Source organism: Streptopelia decaocto (genome assembly GCF_964273445.1).
Source record: "Streptopelia decaocto genome assembly, chromosome: 27".
NCBI lineage: Eukaryota > Metazoa > Chordata > Aves > Columbiformes > Columbidae > Streptopelia > Streptopelia decaocto.
In genome coordinates this window covers 448,802-464,001 of record NC_138682.1, presented here as the reverse complement: position 1 = coordinate 464,001, position 15,200 = coordinate 448,802, and the positions used below count along the sequence as shown (strand labels likewise).

General features: G+C 59.9%; 1 protein-coding gene across 2 annotated transcripts in view; it reads left to right on the top strand.

The window, feature by feature from the left end:
- LOC309450625 (keratin, type II cytoskeletal cochleal) overlaps positions 1–15,200 on the top strand; it is a 54,081-nt gene that overhangs the window by 33,808 nt on the left and 5,073 nt on the right. Inside the window, exons 1-5 of one of the 2 annotated variants that reach the window (XM_082073631.1) lie at positions 8,866–9,884; positions 12,089–12,531; positions 13,270–13,478; positions 14,324–14,384; positions 14,872–14,967. In XM_082073631.1, the coding sequence (XP_081929757.1) occupies positions 12,142–12,531; positions 13,270–13,478; positions 14,324–14,384; positions 14,872–14,967 (756 nt within the window). In that variant the 5' untranslated portion in view covers positions 8,866–9,884; positions 12,089–12,141. Of the gene's footprint in view, positions 1–8,865; positions 9,885–12,083; positions 12,532–13,269; positions 13,479–14,323; positions 14,385–14,871; positions 14,968–15,200 lie in introns of those variants that run through there. The other variant, XM_082073632.1, reaches the window with a different exon arrangement.

Here is a 15,200-nt window from a genome sequence, read left to right as displayed (position 1 = left end):
GAGCCCGGAGTTTGTCTGGAGAAGGACGTGGAGGGAAGGAGACCCGTCCGCCGGGGTGACCTCTTCTCCAAGCATGTTCTCAATGGTCGCCCCAGCAGAGTGCTCTCACGTCTTACCAAACGCTTTTCCAGGGAAAATGTTTCCCCCGATGATCCGCTTGAACACCAAGTCCCTCACTCAACAGATCCTTGTCAGGACTTTTCCATTAAATCTTGAGGGTTTATTTTAGGGACTGAACCAAAACCCTGCAGCTGGAGATAAGGGAGCTCGGGCTCGGGTGAGCTGGGACTCAGCCCACGTGGGCTGCGCTTTGCGGTTGCAGGCGCATGGCTGCTCCTGATTAGCATCGGGTCACGGGGTCGCCGGCGGGTTCTCGCTCTGGCTGGTACCGGGGCAGCGGTGGCTCTCGGCTCCGGCTGGCACCGGGGCAGCGGTGGCTCAGGACTCACGGGGTCGCCGGCGGGTTCTCGCTCCGGCTGGTACCGGGGCAGCGGTGGCTCAGGACTCACGGGGTCGCCGGCGGGTTCTCGCTCCGGCTGGTACCGGGGCAGCGGTGGCTCAGGACTCACGGGGTCGCCGGCGGGTTCTCGCTCCGGCTGGCACCGGGGCAGCGGTGGCTCTCGGCTCCGGCTGGTACCGGGGCAGCGGTGGCTCCCGAGGGCAGGACTCACGGGGTCGCCGGCGGGTTCTCGCTCCGGCTGGCACCGGGGCAGCGGTGGCTCCCGAGGGCCGGACGCGCGGGTGGGATCAGGCAGGCTGGGGGATTTCTGCACCAGCCTGGGCTGGATATTGTGCGATTACGCTTTGCGGGAGGAAGCGCTGCTGCAGCGGCAGCTCTGCTGGTCATCGGCCCGAGCATCGCTCCCTCCTCCGAGTATCAGTTCTTGCTCTCTCTTTTGTCCTTGAAATGAAACGTTTACCACTGGATCCGGCCCGTGAGCTTGTCCGGTTTGGCTGAAATGGCATCTCCCAGTGCAGAATGGTGCAAAAACCCCTCTTGGTGATCAGATCTAATGTGACGTGTTGCTTGGTGCCTTTGAGTCCCAGCTCCTGCGTAGCACCGTGTCCTGTGTCCCGCGTCCCCTCTGCTGGGTGCTGGAGGTGGGGACAGCATCATTCTGCCAAAGAAGATGCAGGAGGACGATGGCTTCGGGTGAAACTGCCTTTACCGCTTGGCCGAGAGCCGAGGGCAGACACCGGTGCTCGCGGTGCTGGGTGCGCGGCGATGCCGGCGGCCTGGTGCGGGAGTAAACCCGCTCTTTGGTGTCGCGGGTGCAGAAACGCGTCACCCCGCGCTGGCTTTTCAGGGACGGAGAGGGAAGAGCTGCTGCATGTGATGGCAGCCAAAGCCTTGCAGCCTGCTGCCTTCCCTGCCCGATGGGAGCGGCGCCGCTGACTCACGGAGTTCTTCCCTTCCCTTCCCTTCCCTTCCCTTCCCTTCCCTTCCCTTCCCTTCCCTTCCCTTCCCTTCCCTTCCCTTCCCTTCCCTTCCCTTCCCTTCCCTTCCCTTCCCGCTGATGTTCTCGATGTTCCTCCTTGGCCAGGTATTTGGTTCAACTGGAAATGGGCTGCTCTCCAAAACTGGGCCTTAAGATTTGGCACCAGCCATCTGGGCTCCACAGCAAAACAAGCTGAAAAAGGCCGGGGACGAGAGGAAGGCGGTGACGTGGTGGGGACGGCTCTGGAGGACGGGATGAGGGTCCGCTCAGCTCCGGCTGCACCGCTGTGGCCTGGCAGGCTGGTCCAGCTTGTCCCCGATCCATTCGGATGGAGCCGTCACCATCCAAAGACGCTGAGAGCTCCGGGAAGGTCTGGAGCAAGTCGAGGTGTCGCTTTGGGTTTGCGGTGAGGTTGGGTGGTAAGTTGAGGTGAGGGGATGGGCACGGGGTGGCTTAAACCATCACGGGGTGGCTTGGGGGTGCTTAAACTTTGCAGACAAACCAAGAGAGTCTTGTCACCCTTCCCTTGATACATGGAGATTTGTTCCGGCCATCTGGAAAATCACCTCTTGGGGTGATTGGCTCAGTATATGTATGCATAGTAGAATAATTTATTTATCAAGGTTCCGTAAGTAATTGCTGTTTATAAAGAATGGGTAATGTATGAAACATAAACAAGGAATCAGCATTTGCCCTGAGGAATCCGAATGATTAAGGTTGAGCAAGACAGAGACGGGGCTGCAGGGCCTGGAGGCAGTGAGTGGGTCAGCAGGACCCATGTGAACACCAGCAGGACCCATTAAACACCAGCAGGACCCATTAAACACCAGCAGGACCCATGTGAACACCAGCAGGACCCATGTGAACACCAGCAGGACCCATGTGAACACCAGCAGGACCCATTAAACACCAGCAGGACCCATTAAACACCAGCAGGACCCATTAAACACCAGCAGGACCCATTAAACACCAGCAGGACCCATGTGAACACCAGCAGGACCCATGTGAACACCAGCAGGACCCATTAAACACCAGCAGGACCCATGTGAACACCAGCAGGACCCATTAAACACCAGCAGGCCGTATTGCAGGCTCACCGGGCACGCGAGGAGCGTCTGCAGCGGGACGCGGGCGCGTCGAGCGAGTGACGCATCGCGGGGGAACGGCTGATACTGCGGCCACAGGTGGGACCGGGCAGAGCAGCCGGTTCCTGGTGCCACCGCCAGGTTTGGTCACCGAGTTCGCTTTGGGTTTCAAAAGAAAAGAAGGCGATGACCTGTTTTGTTAAATGTTTGCTTTGCTTTTGACAGATTTGGCTGCGGGCCCTTCTCCTGCGACAGGAGGGGTGTTCGCCCGCCCAGCGCCGCCTGCACCCCCGCCGGCCCCTCTGCGCCGCGGTGCTTTCGGTGGAACAGCGAGCAGCCCAAATGCTGCTGCCGTGGAAATCGCTTCCCCAAACCAGGCGTCACTCGCAAAGAATTTATAGAAGGGTTTGGGAGGCAGGACGGGACGTGTCCACATGCGCTTCACACTCAGGATGGTTTCCAGCCCATCTGCTGCGCTTTTGCTCACATGGTTTCCAGGAAACTTCAGGTATTGGGAAAAAAGAAAAGAGCTGAGTGGGGCCGATGAGGTGGTGGTGCCATCGGTTGTTCCTGCTGGGAGCTGCAGGCTCTTCCTTCGCGCCGGAGCCACCGGCCGTGCCAGCGCCGGATCTGCCCCGAGCAGCCGCGTCGGCTCCCAAATCCTCGTCATTTCACCTTGGAAACCGCTGCTCGGTGTCCAGCCCCACGGGCTGTCCCGGAGCCCGCGAACGCCCCTCGGCCCCGCGCGGCAGCCCCGCCGGCGCTGCTGGAAGTGCCCTTGCTATTCATGTTTATTTCTAATAACCTGTCCTGTTACTCTGGCAAATGGCTTCTGGTTTCCCAACATCTCATGAAAACAGCATAAACGAGACGCGCACCATGTGCGGATTTACTGCTCGGTGTTTCTCAACCCACAGCGAGCAAATGACTTCATTCCGTTCCGACAGCGCCCGATTAGGATCTGCCTCCGCGCGCTTGTGTCACTTTTAATTAGGCGTTTTGTTTCTGCATTGTGTGTCATTCTCACGTGGTTCGCAGCAGAAATAATGGTGTATTGTGTTTCAGTGGGCACTTGCAACCTTTCGCTCTTAATGAGGCTGGTTGCATGGATATGTATGAGGCCGCCTACCTGGTTTGCAACATGCAGGTTCTGCGGCTGAAATACACAGGGAGCTTTTTTGCAGGGGAAAAAGAGCAATGACATTGCAGTGGCCGTTAGAGGGTGGACGTTTGGGAGTGGCAGGAATGGATGGTTTTGCCCCAGGATGGGGATCGGTGGCTGATCAGAGCGATCCCCGCCCGCAGCGCTTCTCTCCTAAGGCAGCGCAGCGGGGGAGCCCAGGCGCTCGGGGTGGCACGCGAGGTGAGACGAGGCGGCTTTGGGTGCGATTTTCCTTTGTGAGGATGGGGATTTGTCACCAGGTGGGAGCCGCAAGCCAGGAGCAGGGACACGGTGAGGGTGGGAGGGGACAAGGGGACGGCACCGCTGCGTGATGCAGGACAGACGGACAGACAAGCTGCCGCGGGATCCCCAGAGCTCAGGGTGGGAGTGTCTGGTGCTGCAGAACCGGAGCCCCATGTCCCTCACTTGCAGCCGCTCGTCCCTGTGCCCAAATCATCGGGAAAGGTCTGAGGTTATTTTGTTGTTTTCCTGGCGCTTACGTGACTTGCGTCTCATTCTCCCACTTCCCGCCTCGTGCCGCCGTTGTGGCTGAAGGCGGCACCCGGCACAGCTCTCCCGGCGCTTTGCTGTGCCGCCCGCCGGCAGAGCGGGCAGGAGCCGAATGGCGGCACAGCGCCGTGTCCGTGGCTTTGGCTCCGGCTTTACCCCGGGAGCGGTGAACTCCTGCCTCCTGCGAGCCGCACAGGCCTGCGGCCGGAGCCGCTTGCCGTCCCGGCGTGTCTGCGAGGGAGGCGCTTGGCACGGAGCCCGTGCCCCGCAGCGCGGCTCGGCGGTTGGGAGCGGGCGCCGGCACAAGTCGGCACCTCGAGGCGAGGGGAGGAATCGCGCGCTCGCGTCGCTCGTCCCGGCTCCGCGGGGTTGGCGACACCACAGTGCAACCGGGCCGTGTGTGCCGGGCCGCGTGTGCTGCGTGTGCCCGTGCGACGGCCCCGACCGACCCCGCGCGTGTGCGTGTGTGTGTGTGTCAGGGCCACGCCAGCGCTAAGCCGGGAGTGAGCCCGTAATCCCTCGTAAATCTGCCACCCGATCTGATTCATCCTGATTTTTTAGCTCCTGGGGTTAAACTCTGCGCGATGGATTCATTCCCGGTGCGCGGTGCTGGAGCTCCGTCCTGCTTCCAGGGGCCCTGATGCTTTTCCTCTCGTGCGGGGAGAAGCTCTTCCCGGGCACCGAGGAGCATCCTCAGCGCGGTGGGAGCTCTCCTCGCTCCTGGCCCTCAGTGTTTCTGTTTCCTTTTCCTCCGTGCCGCTCTCCACCCGCACTGTCCTCGTGGGAACCACCGCAAGGGTGGCTCGGGGGTGCTGGGGGTGCTGGGGACGGAGGACGCGGCTCTGAGCAGCTGGACCGGACCGTCCCCCCCAACGCGCCTGGCGAGCGTCATTCATGTCACAGGCAGCGTGGGCAGGTGCAGGATGATGATAATTGTGGTGACTGTCATCGCTGAACATATTGATTGTGCCGGAGCCGGACGCACGCCCAGGGCTGGGCTCCCCGGCGGCTCCGGGGCTGCGATCGCGCCCTTTGCTCGCGCTGTAAAGCCCGACAGTGCGGCCCGAGCGGGAGGAGGGCGGGGGGGGGCGGTGGCTGCGCCTTCCTTCGGCTTTTCAGCCGGAAGCTTCCGGCTGCGCGTTCGGGTTCATCCTGGGCCTGGCTCAGCGCGTCCTGCCGGCTGAGGCGTAAACCGGGATCAGATACCCGCCTGGTGGGAGCGACCGAAGCCTGATCCCGGGAGCGAGATTCCCCTTGGTTCTGTATTTCCCGTGTTTGCAATTGTAGGAAAAACCCCTTTTCTCTCGGAGAGCTGAACTGGCCCCTCTGTAAGCAGAGATAACCATCTCAGCTTGGTGATTAGAGCCGTAATAAAATACTTGTAACGAATCAATCATTGGAATGATTTTGCCCGTCCCCGGAGGCTGACTCAGCGGGCTGGTCCTGCGCCTCTCTGCTTTAGCCCCTCTGCCTTTGCCTTTTTTCTTCTCTGCCTTTCACAAAATCGTCCCCGTGTTCACAGGTTGAGCTGCAAACTCCCGTTTTTACAGGTTGAACGTCAGGTTCCTGCAGGTGCACATGGGAGACACCCCTGGGCATCCTGCCGCCCGGCCGGGGGAATCCGCCCCGGAACACCCCTGGGCATCCCGCCGCCGGCCGGGAGCCGCCGCCCCGGGAGCCGGGGCTGCGCCGGAGCAGCTGGAGCGGCTCTGATGGAGCGTTTGCAATCCAGTGGCCCAAAGACTCCATGGAACCTTCAGGCCGCGCTGTGACGTGTCGCCCGTGCGGAGGGAGGCGACGCGGGTTTGTTTTCCTGCTGCCTCTCCCACCTGCCGGCAGGACAGTTTGTCTCTAAACCACCACATGCAGATCTGTGTTTTTCTTGGTTATTTTTCTTCCACGGGAGCATCTTTGGGGCAGGAGGTGTGTTTGGACAGCTTTGATTTTGCAGATCTCGGAATTCGTGACTGGGGACAGAGGTTGCGGAGCAGTTTTGGTCCCCAGGGTGAAGCTGGTTCTTTGTGTCGGTGGCGGTTTAGAAACTCGGTCCCTGTCCACAAGGGCCGTACGAACACGGGCGTCGGACGCTGAGTATTTGGGGAAGTGAGACCTTGATCCTGCCACCTTGGAGGTGGAGGAGCAGTTGGTGTCGAGTGGCATCGTGCCATTGACTCTGCCCGAGCTGTGTCGGATGAGACGCACTTTGATAAGAGCGTTTCTTATCAATGACTGTGAGATCAGCTCTCCGCAGCCCTGCTCCGTTCACTTTGGGGCATTATCCTTTAATCTGGGCATGAGTCAGACCCGCAGGCTCCTGGAATCAGGCCCCGTTCTCTTGCACTGGTTTGATTTCGGGTCCTGTAAACTGATGGTGTTTCCTGACTGCAGTGAAACGACCTCCCGGTTTCCACCAGTGCTGAATGGGGCACTTGAGTTTGCACTGAGTTAATGAAAGAGGATCAGGGAAGATCCCGTGCGATCTCCTTGGCTGGAGCGAGCAGGGATGAGTTTACACAGTATCACAGTATCACAGTATGTTTGGGATTGGAAGGGACCTCAAAAGATCATCTAGTCCAATCCCCCTGCTGGAGCAGGAACACCTAGGTGAGGTCGCACAGGAACATGTCCAGGCGGGTTTTGAATGTCTCCAGAGAAGGAGACTCCACAACTTCCCTGGGCAGCCTGTTCCAGTGCTCTGTCACCCTCACTGAGAAGAAGTTTCTTCTCAAATTTAAGTGGAACCTCTTGTGTTCCAGCTTGATCCCATTACCCCTTGTCCTATCATTGTTTGCCACTGAGAAGAGTCTGGCTCCATCCTCATGGCACTCACCCTTTATATATTTATAAACATTAATAAGGTCCCCCCTTAGTCTCCTCTTCTCCAAACTAAAGAGACCCAGCTCCCTCAGCCTTTCTTCATAAGGGAGGTGCTCCACTCCCTTAATCATCTTCGTTGCCCTACGCTGGACCCTCTCCAGCAGTTCCCTGTCCTTCTTGAACTGAGGGGCCCAGAACTGGACACAATATTCCAGATGTGGTCTCACCAGGGCAGAGTAGAGAGGAAGGAGGACCTCTCTTGATCTACTAACCACCCCCCTTCTAATACACCCCAGGATGCCATTGGCCTTCCTGGCCACAAGGGCACAGTGCTGGCTCATGGTCATCCTGTTGTCCACCAGGACCCCCAGGTCCCTTTCCCCTACACTGCTCTCTAATATGTAATCTCCCAACCTATACTGGAACCTGGGGTTGTTCCTGCCCAGATGCAGGACTCTACACTTGTCCTTGTTAAATTTCATCAGGTTATTCCCTGCCCAGCTCTCCAGCCTGTCCAGGTCCCGCTGGATGGCAGCGGGAGCGATCGGCTGTGGGCAGAAAGGACCGTCAGCCGCGGTTAAACGCGCTGGTCGCGGTGCAGCCTCCAACCGGGAAGGGTTTAACGGGTCCTGGCTGGAGAAACGTGGCCAGTGGAGGGATCACTGTACGATTTCCCTGTGTTTTGGGGCTGGGCAGCGTGAACCGCGCCTGGAGCCGGCCGGCTGACCAGGGCCGGCTGGCTGATGGAGCCGGCTGGCTGACCGGGGCCGGCTGGCTGACCGGGGCCGGCTGGCTGATGGAGCCGGCTGGCTGACCGGGGCCGGCTGGCTGATGGAGCCGGCTGGCTGACCGGGGCCGGCTGGCTGATGGAGCCGGCTGGCTGATGGAGCCGGCTGGCTGACCGGGGCCGGCTGGCTGACGGGGCCGGCTGGAGCCGGACTCCAGATCCGCGGGGACTCTGAGCAGACGGATGTGGATGGTCCGTTCTGTTCCCAGAGGTGCCGATTCCAGAGCCACGGAGCCCAGCGCCACACGCTGCAGTTTCACCTCTGCCCTGAGAATCGCGGTGGTTTAATCTGTTTGTTTGTTTTTCCTTCAGGCTTCGGCCGTGGGAGTGAGTCTCAACTTTCATGTAAAAATTATCCAGGTAATTATGATTATACATAATTATGACTATATTTATAGTTATTCCTTCATGATTTCTTGTAATCATAACATCTTGTAATTTGGGGGAAAGGGGAGAGAAAGCAGCCCTTGGTGCATGTAGGAGAGGCTGGGAGGGAGGGCGTCCGTGGCCGGGATGCCTGTGCCGTGCGTCAGGCCGGGCGGTTTTCCAGCCGCCGGTCCGTGCGCCGCGGCCCCGGGAAGGATCCCGTGGGCTGGGCCGGTTTGTTTGTCCGGGAGCTCCTGGCAACGTCCAGAGGTTCCCTCTCCTTGTGCAAACAGGCCGGGGGCACGTGGGGCGGGAGAGCGATGGAGCGGGAGAGCGATGGAGCGGGAGCCTCCACGGCAGCAGCTCCTGGGGGCCCTGGCTGCTCCTGGAGCCGCTGCCGAGTGGTTTTGTGCTGTTACCCGAACGCCTCTGCTCTTTGTGAGTTTCAGGTGACAAGCGCGGCCCGTTCGAGCTCGAGGTTCCTCAGCGGTGGATTCTGCAGGGAAGGTGACACGTGGCTCCTGAAGCTGAAGGCCTTGGCGTGGACGCAGAGCTGGCCCTGTCACCCCCGAAGAGCTGCCCGCAGCTGCTCCTGCTCCCGTGACGTCCCGTTAGCACTAAGGCTGCTCTGCTCCGTTGCGGAAAGCGGAGGCGCAGCTGGGAGATCGGCGTAGTCGAGGTAAAACACATCCTGCCAGCCTCCAGCAGCGAGGGCTGCGGCTGTTGCAGCCGCGGGGCTGTTCGCGTGGGGAGCAAAATGCAGCTTCCACGTGTGAAACTGCGTGAAGTGGCAGCACGAACAGTACGGCTCCATGTCCCAGGGGCACTGGAGCAGAGAGGCCACAGGAGTCGTCTCAAGTCCTCAGAAAAGCCACTTGGCTGTGCAAGGCGTGAGGATTTCAGCCCTTTCAGTTGATGCGGTGCAGGACTAAGAGGTGGAAAAGCCGCTTTCCTGTTGCTGAGACACAGGGCCGCAGAGCCGCGTCACTGCACTGAGCTTTACAGCCGAGCGACACAGGAAGTGCAGGACCAAACAAATCAATAAAACTGCCTGATAAATATCCACCTCATCCCAGCGGGGCTCGGTCCCGCACCGGGGTGCTGACGTACGGTGCCTGCGCTTGGGACAGTGAGCGAACAGGTTCCCCTGGAGCAACCTCTGTATTCACAGGAGAATGAGCTGGACATTTTTATTAATGAGCGCAGGGCGAATCTTCAGCTGCAGGTGTCGGTGCAGGTGCCGCAGCGTTGGCGTCGCTTTTGGGTGTTAACAAGAACAACAGTGTGACAGTGTCACTGTCACAGCCCCACGAGGGCCCCGTTTGGCTCTTGCAATACCCCAGTCGTGAGACCACCCAAGCACTCCTGGTCGTTAGGACACTAATTAATCTATGACTCAGCGCTGAAGCCCTTTGGAGCAGGAATCCCAACCTTTGCTTCCCCGCGGGGGTGTGCGTGTTCAGCCGCTCGATTCCACGCCGTATTGTCACCAAACCTGAATCCCTGGGGTCATTCGCATGGGCTTGGAAGCATTTACCGGTCGGTGCGGTTGTGAAACGCCACCGGGTTACCATGGTGTCCTAACAACACAAGCACAAACTCTGCTCCTTGCACCTCTGGATTTGGCTCTGGCTTAGCCTGGCTTGAAACCAGGTTTAATTGGAGAATGGTCACTTTGCAGGACGGGCTCTGAATGGGCCGGGAGCGTTAGCAGGAAGGTAAATGAGCTTTTCCCGAGTCTCCTGTGCTGGTTGCTAAGGCACAGCAGGGAGAGCTTGAACTTTGAATGGGAGACAGACTCATCCGTACCTAAAATCAGGGTTGCCGCACGGCAGTAATTAAGATTAGAAAATGGCTTTTCATCGGCCTGGCCCTTGATAGCGCAAAGCGGGGTGAGGTTTGGTTCTCTGACTGCTGAACTGCAGTTTCTGCTGCCGGGAGCAGCTTTGCCTTTCAGCCCGTCTGACGGCAGGCTGGGCTTTACCGCCTGGGCTGGCGCTGTGTGTGCCGAACCCCGGTGTGCTGGTGGAGAGCTGGGGCTGGCCCGTGGGCTGGTGGAGAGCTGGGGCTGGACCGTGGGCTGGTGGAGAGCCGGGGCTGGCCCGTGGGCTGGTGGAGAGCTGGGGCTGGACCGTGGGCTGGTGGAGAGCCGGGGCTGGACCGTGGGCTGGCGGACCCCGGCAGCCGGGGCTGGCCCGTGGGCTGGCGGACCCCGGCAGCCGGGGCTGGCCCGTGGGCTGGCGGACCCCGGCAGCCGGGGCTGGCCCGTGGGCTGGCGGACCCCGGCAGCCGGGGCTGCTCCTGCCTGACTGCAGACCCTGCATCACACTGTGAGATTCAGTTCTGCTCTTTGCAAGACAGGCCAGCGCTGTTGCAAGCGAGCAGCCCGTTGGGGAACTCGGAAGGACCTGGAGCTGAGGAAAGCAGCTGGAGGCTTCCGCTGGGCCGTTAGCTGTGTAGAGCTTAAACGAGCCCTGTCCATCGGCCAGGTATAGCTGGGTGTGCGTAATGCGCACGTTTGCTTTCCACTCAGGGGATTGTTTGATTTTGCTGGTGAAAGCCCAGCTTGCAGCGCAAGGAGGAGCCTTGCCCCGGGCGCTCTGTCGGGCTCAGTCTCCCCCTCTCCCTCCTTCAAAAGAGAGTTTCCTTTGGGTGGCTGGATCTCCCGCCGGCTGGCATCCTCCCCGCGGAGCAGGAAGTGCATATTTCGAGTGGGCTGTGGCCCGGGTGTGCGGCCAGCGCTGTCGTGCTGGCCCGACGACGGGAAGAGCCGGAGCGTCACACATTCAGGACAGACTTTGAAATCTCACGGAGGATTTACGACCTGATAGTAAAGAGATCTGTCCCTCCAAGGCTATTTGAACATGCGGAAAGCCCATAAAGCTAATATTTGTCTCTGCTGCTTCTCCATAGGAACCCAGAAATTTAAGCAGAAACCTGTCCTGTCTGCTTTTGAGTGTGGACCAGCACATTGGGTGGTTCCATGTGCAGGGTGCAGCGCACCTAAACCACCTTAATTTAGCAATAACAGGAGAGAGACAGTAAAACCGTGGCGTCCAGGGATGGGCAGCTGCGGCACCTCCCCTGCCGCCTCGGTCCCTGCCGCCTCGCTCCCCTGCCGCCTCGGTCCCTGCTTGGCGCAGCTCGCCGGTGCTGCAGGCAGAGGACGGGCTGAGTGTCCCCAGGGCTGCAACTGCTTGGGTTTATGTTCAGCTAGGCTGGACCTAGTGCTGAGACCCTGTATCTCCTTTCTGCAGTTTGCACAGGGGAGCTGCCTGCTCAGCATTAGAGATTGGGGCCAGTTCCCCCTCTTCTCATTTCAACATCTTTTTGGGCGGGGGGGAGGAACGGAGAAGCCTCATGTAGGTGTGGGTCGGTGCTGTCCTGCTCGGAGCTCTGCCCGGGAGCCCAGAGCAGCCCCTGCCCCGTGTCCCTGGAAATGGGGGTCGGTGCTGTCCTGCTCGGAGCTCTGCCCGGAGCCCAGAGCAGCCCCTGCCCCGTGTCCCTGGAAATGGGGGTCGGTGCTGTCCTGTTGGGAGCTCTGCCCGGAGCCCAGAGCAGCCCCTGCCCCGTGTCCCTGCAAATGGGGGTCGGTGCTGTCCTGCTCGGAGCTCTGCCCGGAGCCCAGAGCAGCCCCTGCCCCGTGTCCCTCGGCCGCACGCGCGGCGGAGGCGAAGGGAGCAGCGAACAAAGCAGGTCTGAGTGGGGACACGGTGCCAGGTGTGTCCTGTCCCCGCTGGCCCTTCCCTGCGCCAGCGCTCCATTCAGCAGGTTGAGGGAGGGTGGGAAGGCAGCCAGGCACACCCAGCTCTCCAGGCAGTAAAACGATCCCTCTTTGCCCTCGGGCCAAGCCCAGCTTTTCTAACGGATAAAAGGGGAAGCAGGCAGGGGAGCTCGCTCACTTCCCTGCTCTCCAGCACAGCTGCCCGGAGCCTTCGAAGGGCGGGGGATCCCGAGAACACCCTTGGAGCTGCCATGTCCCGCTCTGTGAGTTTCAGCTCTCGCTCTGCGGCCGTCCCGGGGATCAGCCAAGTGCGGGTCAGCACCGTCTCCTCCACCCGGGGACTCGGAGGGGGCGCCGGCCTGGGCAGGGCAGGTGGCTTTGGCAGCTCCAGCCTCTACAACCTCGGCTCCAGCAAGCGGATCTCCTATGGAGGGGGCAGCTCCTACAGCGTTCGCTCTGGATACGGCTACGGAGGCTTCGGGGGGGGGCCCAGCCCCGCAGGCATTCAGGAGGTGACCGTCAACCAGAGCCTCCTGACCCCCCTGAACCTGGAGATCGACCCCAATATCCAGCGGGTGCGCAAGGAGGAGAAGGAGCAGATCAAGACGCTCAACAACAGATTTGCCTCCTTCATCGACAAGGTGAGCGGTTGGGAAGGCTGGTGGCTCTTGGACCTGCCGGGAGGCAGCTCTGACCCAAAGCTCACTAACCGGGGGGTCCCAGGCGGGCTCAGGGCCAGGTCCTTAACCATGGTGTGATTTGCCTGCCTCCCTCCAGTAGCTCTTAGTAAGGCCCTGCTTGCGTTGCGCTCAGTAAAGGGGTTTGCCCTACTTAGGCCAGTGTTGTACCCTGTATTTAGCTGGTATTACCAATAATGCAGGCTTTTAGCATCAGATCACCAAACTGAAGGAGGAGGGGGCCTTTGGAGAGGAGTCGTCCCCGTAGAACAGACCTTGATGTGAGTCGGGGCTCGCTGTGTGGGTTTGCACCGCTGCGCCTCTGCGGCTTTACTCTCCTGTGCTAATTGATCCTGTGGCCTGTGTAAACTTCAGCTCTGGCATCCTCAAAATGCAAGGAATCCAGAGCTGGAGCCGGTCAGGCCTGGCCTGGAGGTCTGGGTGCCTTCTGGCAGGTGGCAGATGAGCAGAATCTGCTTATCTGGAGTTCAGACAGAGCCTTTAAGCCTGAGCGGAGCCCCAGAGCAGCCGTGCTCCCTCATGGCCTTTATCACCCCCAGAGCTTACATTCTTGGTACAAACAATCGAAATTCTTCAGATCCTGCCTCATCCCCGGCCCGTCCTCCCCCCAGGGTCCAAGCGCTGTAGTGCCAGCTCCCCCTTCCTCCCGCTTTCGCAAACGACCCTTTGGTTGCTTTCCAGGTCCGGTTCTTGGAGCAACAAAACAAAATGCTGGAGACCAAGTGGAGCCTCCTCCAGGACCAGAAGACGGCGCGGAGTAACATCGCGCCCATGTTCGAGGCGTACATCGGCAACCTGCGGCGGCAGCTGGACGGCCTGCTCAACGACAAGGGCCGGCTGGAGGGCGAGCTCAAGAACATGCAGGATCTTGTTGAGGACTTCAAGACCAAGTAATGTATAATGCTCCCATCTAACGGTGTCGCTGCGCTGGCAGGTTGCTCAGGAGCTTGGCAGAGATGTCCCGGCTTCTCTGCTAGGGAGGGAGAGTTGGTTTTATTCCAGCCACGAGCTGGGTGTGTAGTCCAGGGATTCTTCTTGCCCAGATCACTCATTCCTGGCACCTTGTTCCCACCTGGTTCTGGTGGCTCCGTCCTCCCCGCTTCGCGCTGGGGCCTCTGGGCGGGATGTGCCGATTGGGTCGGTAGGAGCCGCGGGGCAGCTGCGCAGTGGCCGAGCTGCCGCGTGGTTTGTGCGCCATTTCTGCCATTTCGCAGTGGCTTTCGAGTCCAAACCGTGTCACCTGGGAGGAGTCCCGTGAAGAAAGTGGCCTTTGTCCCCGCCTGTGCCCAACCCAGCTCGCAGGGAATGCCTTTAAGAGAAAAAAAAGGGATAAAGAAAGAAAAGAGGGAGCTGGCAAACTGGATCAAACAGGAACTGGAAACAAACAGATCTGATAATAGCCAGGGTGTGTTTAGGGAAAGTCAATGGCCCGTGATTCCCAAGGAGCAGCACGAATGGTGTTTCCCCCAGCCCTGCTCCGTTACTTCTCCTCTCTGCTCAGCCGGGGTCGGACTTTGCGTCCCTGCAGAACGAGAACAGTCCCCCTCAGCTCTCACCGGGACGCTGGTGTGCGATCGGCACCTGCAAAGGTGTCTGTCATAGGGGGGGCACAGCGACAGGAGCGTCAGCAGAGAGGGATTTGTTGAACCTGTTCGCATCTCTTCTGCGTTTGTATTTGTTCTCTCTCCTCCCAGGCTCTGCCTTCACACCAATCCTTTCTTCTTTTTTCTGGCAGATATGAAGACGAGATCAACAAGCGCACGGCAGCGGAGAATGAGTTTGTGGTGCTCAAGAAGGTGCGTGCCAGGGTGTTAGCTGGGCCTGCCGGTGCCCGTTTGCGGCTCTTCTCCCTCTGTTGCCCCTGCGCTCCCTTTGCTCCAGCGTCCCCGGGGACCCGCAGTGAGGAGTTAGAGCTCTGGTTCCCGGCCGGAGCCGCCTCAGTGGAGGCGCTGGAGTCTCTGGGAGGCTGGAAGGAGCCTCAGACCCCGCGGGTATCCTGGGCTGCAGCTGGACCTTCCTTTGGGACAGTTCCTGCGGCCTCCCCGACTGTCCAAACTGACACAGTCCAGGAGACCCCCCAGAACACACGGGGTCCTGCACACCAGCCATATTTAGTGCACTGGTAGATAGTTTTTAGGACACGGTGGGTCATTGGGCAGACAGAGGTGAAGAGACAGCGTGGAGAGCTTGATGGGCTCGTGACTGCTTGGGAAGGCATCAAAGGCTGGGTGGGCTTAGTCATCAAAGCCCTGGCAGTCTCAAGGGATTATCGCTCTCTTTTAGGACGTGGATGCCGCCTACATGAACAAAGTGGAGCTGGAGGCCAAGGCGGATGCGCTGACAGATGAGATTGACTTCCTGAGGTCTCTCTATGAAGCGGTAAGGTCCCTTCTGCTCCTCGTGGCTGCTGCGCTGTAGAAGAGTGAACGGTGACCGAGAAGATGACCGTGCTGTTTGCAGAGACAGGGCGATGGAGACGCGGAGCCTGCCCTCGCACGAGCAGGAACGAGCCTGCGGGCGAAGCGCACGTCCTGTGACCTGTCACAGGGGATTCTCCTGCCCGGGTTCCGAGAGGGATTTATTGCAAACGCAGCCAGTGTTTTTTTGATGCT